Here is a 7,809-nt window from a genome sequence, read left to right as displayed (position 1 = left end):
GTAATCAGCTGTTAAAACATACTGTTCACATTTTTTTTCAAGAAATTTGATGTTTTCTAAGTAATGGATAATGTTTTTATAATCGTGATATTCCAATTATTGACAAAAATAAATCGTGATATGATTTTTTGCCATAATCGGCAGCCCTAATTCGAGTACTATCTTTAATAAGTAGCACATGGACCCATCGAAACACGTTGATACACTCCACAACAACCAGGAGCTTCGTTGAATACATTAACAGTGAAGTCCAATCAGGGACTGCGATGGACTGCGTATGATAAACATCTTATTTAGAATGACAGCCATTCTTCAGTCATAATAAAGGAAAAAATAACAAAGAACAATGTGTCAGAACTGACGTTACATTACCTCTCCATCACTCTCTGCTTGCCTCTCTCCACTTGCATCCAGGTGCCTCCGTAAGTATCAACCATGTTCTTTCCGTCGATCGTCCATTCACTCATCCTCCTTTTCTTCTCCTCTTTGATTTCTACTTGGCAGTCTCTTCTTCTTCTTTCCTTGTTCTTTCTCTTTCTTTGTCTCCTCCTCTCCTCATTCCTCCATTCTCGCAGACTTCCTCGTTCTCCAGTTGGTTCACGCTGTTTTTTTTTATCCCCACCCTTCAGCTTCTTCCGTTTGCGCTCCTCTTAGCTGAGTGTCAACCATCACTGTTTCTCATCAGTTAATCCTTCAGGGAAAACGTAACGGACTATGAACCACGTGGATATTGCTGTTCATTACTCACTTTAAAGCAACCACTAAGTTCAAGTTCACACTCATTTAAGGTCACCCCTATCCAATGCTATGTGCAGGCAATAGCAATAGGCTCAGATAGGGTATACCACAATATAAAGAAAACAGTGTCCTATTAAGTGTATTTGCTCAAAAATACCAAACAGACACCCATTCTAGCCATTGGCCCTCAGTATCGTTATTGTCGCTTCCTGTGTTTCCAAAAGTGCTGATGTTGGTATAAAGCTTTAACAAAAAATAGCATAAAGCGGGGAGTTATACAAAAAAAAAAGGAGGGTCTGAGTTCATGCGGGGACCGCAGCTTACTGACTAAACTAATACTGCCGTGATGAACCACATATCATGGGATTATCAGGATTATCTCTTTGAAACAGTATGGAAGCTCAAAGGCGTTTCTTCTCTTGCCGGTGGCGGTATACCAGCAAGGTGGAGGGTTCCTTTACGTTCCGGCTCTTTCACACAGCACGATGCGCGTCTCCAGTACAGGTTAGCTTGCTGATGATTGGTTTAGGCGGAGCCTAATTTGAACACCGACCATAATTACGTCCAAAGACAGTCGGGTTATTTTTCTCGATAGCAACTTTCTGATAGGGCCGAGGGTCACCATTCGATGTTACGTCATATCGGACGGCAAAATTGGATCGCAGTCCGTTGTTCCCGCCGATTTTTTAGAGATTTGGTGACGGAGTAGAGGAACAAGACGGAGAGGGTGTTTATTTTCTGACGCTGCGTGAAGGTTCCCTTGACACCCACTGGGACACCAAAAAGTGTGCATTTTGGCTTTGAATAGGTCCGGCCTTTAAATTAGGGATGCACCGTATGTTCGGGCCCCTCGAATTTAATTATATCGGCCAAAATGGTTTATATGATGAAGGCCCTGTAGTATCACCGAATTTGTCAGAGGAACAGGGTTACGTTGAATCAGGTAGCTTCCGACTGTATTTTGTACACGGGTGTTTTGATTTCAGAGTGGTGGAGTAAATCCCGAAGGGTGAAAGTGCTTTGGCATACACGCCCCTCGAGAAATGTCATCTGAACACGTTTTACCAAAATCGCGGATCCGCGGCCTCTTTCTTCTGATATTTTTGAAAGATAATCTCAGAGCGGCCGAGACATGTTGCTGCTGAGCCAGCCGCGCATGGGTCGCGCGCCGTGCTTGTCGCCGCGTTTTGATGTACGTCATCACAACAGACACGTTAGGGTTACCAAACTGTACATAGGTTGCATTTGTTGTTGTTGAAGGCCTGGGCTGTTACAGTCTCTGTAGTTTACCACTATTTAGTTGTAGGCCTACTGGCCTAGATGTTTATGCAGTTTTAAAGCACCTTGGCTTTGTTCTGAATGCACTTTGTTGTAGTTATCCTACAGAGAAAAGAAAATGCACTTGACTTGGAATTAATGTACTGTATGCATTCAAAAAGTGCTGAATAAATGTTTTATGGACCCATAATAGTGATTATTATTTAAGTTAAGTTAAGTTAAGTTAAGTTAAGTTAAGTTAAGTTAAGTTAAGTTAAGTTAAGTTAAGTTAAGTTAAGTTAAGTTTTGCCATAATCATGTCTTTTTCCATAATCAGGTAGCTGAACAACATTGGTAAAAAATGTATACATTATATACATATATATTTCTATTAATCATTTTCGGCCAACTGTTTCCTATTTTCGGTTTCGGCCAAGAATTTCCCATTCGGTGCACCCCTACTTTAAATTGTTATTTTCTAGAGAAAACCTCACGTGCACAGAGACTGGTGTGCTTACCTTTCTTTGGTTTTTCCTTAGCAGCATCTTTCGGCGCTTTCTTACTCAGGACTCGTTTTGCCGCTCTGTGAAAAGACAACAGGAATTAGAAACTTGGAAACGACTAAAGTTCATTAATGTTCAGAATAAGTCCACCTCATACCTCTTCCTGCTTCTGCTTGACAGACGTTTCGCTGTTGCTTCCTCTGGAAACAGAAATGAAACACTTTTAGAAACATAGCGATGCAGTCATTAAGATGAAGCAGTTGAAGTTAAACGTTATCCATCTTTATCATCAGCTGGTAATCACCCTCAGGTATGAAACTGGCCAACTCTATCTCCGCTCCTTTCTGCTTCCTGGATTTCCTCCCCGGCCCTTTCTTCACGTGGGTGGTGGGATCCAATTTACGACCCATGACTCCAAATGACACTGACGATCTGAAATCAAGAAGAAAGTAACGTTTCATATTCCACGTTTCATCGCCTGTCTGTGGCACGCATAGACGACGTTATGCTGCAAAGATGTTAAATATTCCTACGCATACATGGGGGGATTGTTTAGGGCATTTTCCTTCATGCTAATCTAACTAGAAACTACACAAATGTGACTTTGCAGGTCAAGACATTAAATCTAAATCTCAGTTTAACACACATTGTTTTCAATTAAGAAGATAGTTATAATTGGCTCTACGTTGACAACATTATAATGGAGCTCGTACAAGAGCATCATTCTTTTTGCAATGAGGCCGACTTTGATATTATGAGCATATTAACGTTACACAGTTTACCAAAGATACACATTTTAACCAACTTTGGTATTTCATATGCAGAGGTGGGAAGTAACTAAGTAGATTTACTTAAGTACAAATGAGGTACTTGTACTTCACTTCAGTATTTCCATGTTATGCTACTTTGTACTTCTACTCCACTACAATTCAGAGGTAAATAGTGTACTTTTACTCCACTACCTTTATCAATAATCACGTGTTAAATCAGACTTGAATATACAAAGTCATTCAAACTAGCTGCACCTTTACCAGCTTTGAGAACACTTTCATGATCAATCATTATAAAACATATCATATATATTATTCTGAAATGGACCAATCTGCACAATGACTACTTTTACTAGATTTTGATGATAATACTTTTCTACTTTTACTTGAGGAACATTTTGAATGCAGGACGTATTCCTACACTCTGGTTCTTCTACTTGTACTCAAGAACAAGATCTGAGTACTTCTACTTTTACTCAAGTACAAGATCTGAGTACTTCTCCCTCCTCTGCCAAAGATACACATTTTCACTAGTTATAATATTCCATATGCATCAAAAATAACATTGCAGGCGACATAGCTACATTAAATATAATACACATACACATTCAAATGCTCTTGCACTTCAGCAGTGACATGTTAATGACAGAAAAAGCAGTTTAGACACATTAGCGTTAGTGGACTAAACGTCGCACCTCGTGTTCACAAAACATCATTTAGACCTCGGTTATAAACACAGACCGCAGTAATGTTCCCTAATGTACTCAACTACACTTTCCCTCATACTCACCGCTGAATATGTTCCTTTTTGATCCAATTATTGAGTGTACGGTGTAAGGTAAAAACACACACGTGAGTTTTTCTTCAACACGTTGTAGAGGAACATCCGGCACACACAACTGACGTAACGATGATGGCGATGGCGAACATGCGCGCACACGGAAACCATCGAGGACACACTTTAATGCAAATTATCAAATGTTATTGTATTTGTATAGAACTAAAAATGTAGTAAAGCTACAATAAATATTTGTTTTCTTTATTGTAATTTTTATTGTATTTTTTGTATTTGTATAATTATTATTTTTACTTTAATATTTTAAGTATTCATTTAAAAAAGTATTAATTGTGTTTATTCATTTATTTTATGTTTTTTTATTAACATTTTTGTAATTTTTGTATTATTATTAATTTATTATTATTGTATTTATTACTTTGTATTAGTTTTTTATTTTAAAGATACTTTAGTGTAGTTATATGTCGTTTCTTTCAATTAAATAAACCAAACAAGGGAAATGATAAAGATATAACCTAAAATACGTATTCAAAAAAATGTAGGTGTGTTTTTAATTTGTCTTTCTTTTCCTTTTCACTGTAACTAAATACTACAGTGCTAAATGTCTCATAAGAACCACCAGTACTGGATAAAAACGGTAATTTTGTTCACTTTTATTGATAAGTCAAATGTTTGAAATGTATAGGATCATAAACCCCTTGAGATGCACCAGCTAGTTTTCAAGGGGGTCCCGACAAAAGCAATGCCAAACAGACATTCAAAAGAACAAGAAACACAAATCAACAAAGTGACAGGGAATTACAGTTATGACAGAAGGACATCAAACATGTTGTAGGGGTTCTGCAATCTTTTAACATCCAATTAAAATACAAAAGAGGAAGAAATAAACACATTTTGGGGACATAGCATAACAATTAATTAACAGCAATAATCAGATATTTTTCAATGTATTTATTTTTCAACTTTTCGATGTTCTTACCGAGACAAGATAAGTGTAATATAATTAAATATCCATTAGAAATAATTTGGAAATGTTGGTTTTCTTTTGGTCAATTTAAATGTATGTACACAAATATTAAAAAGCTAATTTATTTGTCGAATTAGTTATTACAAAATATATAAATATATATAAATTACTTTTCTACGTAGAAAGTGTTACAAGTGTGAATCCGAAATGGGCATTTTGCACCCACTCGTGAACGCGCACTCATGCCGTGACGCACACATCGCGCGACATTCTGAACCCGGCATCATGGCGGCTCCTAACGAGAAGAAGCGTGGTCTGGAACATTTGGACGAATATGAGCCAAAACCAGCCAAACATCTCCGCAGTTTGCACGACCGCATGGCGGACAGGAGGCTGGTGGTCATCCTGGAGGGAGCGTCGTTAGAGACAGTGAAGGTGTGTGTGTTGGTGTGTGTGTGTGAGTTTGTGTGTGTGTGTGTGTGTGTGTTGTGATCAGACCTGCTACAAGTGGAAGTGACATCATATACCTTTAAACTGAGGCTCACTGCTATAATGAAAACCTGTTTTGTTTTTTCTCCCAGGTTGGAAAAACCTTTGAGCTGCTAAACTGTGACCAACACAAAAATATCATTGTCAAAAGTGGAAGAAATCCAGGACATATCAGGCCAGACATCACACACCAGGTAAGCACTCATTACACTGAACATCTGCATTCTCCACTTGTGTCTGTGTGACCTACAGTCAGATAACCTTTCCTTTTGAATTTTTGTATTTTTGTATCACTGACTGTATCTAGAATTTGAGCAGAGATCCCCTTAAGGATACTAGAATGTAGTTATGCATGAATGATGTGTTCAATCATGGCCTATTCTACTTAAAAAGTGTTAAGCTGATACTTCTATATAAAGCTCAGGGTTCTTACGGTCATTAAAAAACTGGAAAAGTCATGGAAATTCAAAATGCTAATTCCAGGCCCTGGGAAAGTTATGGAAAACAATATTTTCCCCAAAGTCATGGAAATGTAACTAAAGTTGCATCAAATATAATTTATATTTTAGCTAATTGCCGAAATAGTAATACTATAATAATAATAATAAATACTGTATCGTAATGAAACGTAAATGGCATTTAACTAACGAGGTGTTTTGCTGGTGAGAGATTTGAGTTGCTTTAGCGTGTAGAAGCTAGTAAGCCTACTATTTGATTTGTTTTAGATAGGACCAACATGTTTCAGACCTTATTTTCCTGTTCCATGTTCAAATAAACCATTTTCAGTGGTACCGCTGAGAAGAGTAATTTTTTTGGTCATGGAAAATTAAGTAAAGGTTATAGAGAAGCACTGGTGAAAGTGTATGAACCCTGAAAGCAGCTTAAGATGACTATAACATTGATAATGAGTTGTATTTATACAGCACTAACACGAAGTTACCAAGTGCTTTAAAAGACGAGATAAGAAAAGATAAGAAATGATAGCTCATATGACCAAAAACTGATTTTAAAAACCAGTTCCAAGTCATACAGAGAAGATGATGCACCAAATTTGGTAGTTTCAATTGATAATACAATTGTCTGTGTTTTCTACATCATATTCAGTGCTCTTTGAAGGCATGTTTTATTAGCTGTGAGTGGTTAGTATTCGTCCATATGTTTCAGAAGTTAATGGATTTGGTTTTAGTGTTGCTTACTGATAAAAGTGGAAAAATAATAGTTGCTAGCTGTGTTATGTTTTTTTTTTATTCAAGCTGCGATAACCATGAATCGGCTATTATGACCGTTTATTGTGTGACATCTGTGAGATGTTTTAGGATAACTGAAGTGTCTCTTCTTCCAGCGCGGCGCGAGGATGGACAGTCCTCTGAACAGGGCGGGTCTGCTGCAAGGTGNGTGTCCGTTCACACTAGACCGCTGGAAATGCTGGAAACGATGGAGCACATATACCAGGCCTGTAAGTGGCGCAGCTGCCGCCCGAAATACACCAAAAGCAGCGAAGAAGACCCCGGAGCATGGTTGCCCTTCTGTTTATTCTCCGCGGTGGACGGCGTGTTCTCCTGCTGTATCTCTCAGGTAGTCCACCAGCAGATGAAAAAAACCCACCTCTCCGCCTCTTCCAAGGAACGAGGGAACCGTGCGGCAGTTTCCGTTAAAAAAATGTTCCGCCGGTCAACATGTCCGTTAAAGTTTAAATCTTCCGTACAAAATTAGAAAAGTGCCGATCAGAGGTCTTCTTTGTTATTTATTGAGCTTTAAAACAAATTGATAACGACTCTGTTCTCTGTATAATAATATTTAATAAACGGTGACTGCCTCTCTTTTCCTCCCCCTCTTCTGACAGCCCAGCAGCAGCAGGAGACGTGGGGAGAGGGAGGCGGGCTATTTCATTGTTATCAGAAAATGATCATATAGGGCACACACGGAGCCGTTGGACCCCCAGAGCGTTGCGTATGCCGGTCTACCCACCTTGGGACCCTTTACCGTAGTCGTTTAGTTCTCCCCCCCCCACACAGAGCGGAGCAAGGCAACGAATCTTAAAATAAGAAGCGGCATTTTACGGCGCGCTATGCATGGGGTCGCATTGAGGGGGTTTCCCGACATGTCGTTTCAGTAAATGAAAGGGTGTTTCATGTTGTCGTTGCTGTGGGACTTCTTAATTGATTTATCGACTTTTAATACTTTTTAAGACCCCGCGGACACCCTGTATTACTATTTCGGCGATTAGCTAAAATATAAATTATATTTGATGCAACTTTAGTTACATTTCCATGACTTTTCCAAGACTTT

The 7,809-nt window shown here is 38.6% G+C and overlaps 2 protein-coding genes across 2 annotated transcripts; one reads left to right on the top strand and one right to left on the bottom strand.

The window, feature by feature from the left end:
- Positions 1-503: 503 nt before the first annotated feature.
- Positions 504-4,210, bottom strand: LOC104957057 (probable 28S rRNA (cytosine-C(5))-methyltransferase). The gene is made up of 5 exons (XM_010784658.1): positions 4,059-4,210; positions 2,803-2,930; positions 2,656-2,698; positions 2,514-2,578; positions 504-691 (listed from the first exon to the last, which is right to left on the bottom strand). The coding sequence occupies exons 2-5, from the start codon at positions 2,906-2,908 to the stop codon at positions 669-671; spliced, it is 237 nt and encodes a 78-aa protein (XP_010782960.1). The 5' UTR covers positions 2,909-2,930; positions 4,059-4,210; the 3' UTR covers positions 504-668.
- Positions 4,211-5,275: 1,065 nt separating this feature from the next.
- On the top strand, positions 5,276-5,793 carry emg1 (EMG1 N1-specific pseudouridine methyltransferase). The gene is made up of 3 exons (XM_010784758.1): positions 5,276-5,466; positions 5,613-5,714; positions 5,773-5,793. The coding sequence occupies exons 1-3, from the start codon at positions 5,317-5,319 to the stop codon at positions 5,791-5,793; spliced, it is 273 nt and encodes a 90-aa protein (XP_010783060.1). The 5' UTR covers positions 5,276-5,316.
- The last annotated feature ends 2,016 nt before the right edge of the window (positions 5,794-7,809 follow it).

This window comes from Notothenia coriiceps, unplaced genomic scaffold (assembly GCF_000735185.1).
Source record: "Notothenia coriiceps isolate Sejong01 unplaced genomic scaffold, NC01 NC01_scaffold00026424, whole genome shotgun sequence".
Taxonomy (NCBI): Eukaryota; Metazoa; Chordata; class Actinopteri; order Perciformes; family Nototheniidae; genus Notothenia; species Notothenia coriiceps.
The sequence above is the reverse complement of the archived record's forward strand: the minus strand, read 5'-3'. Positions and strand labels throughout refer to the sequence as shown.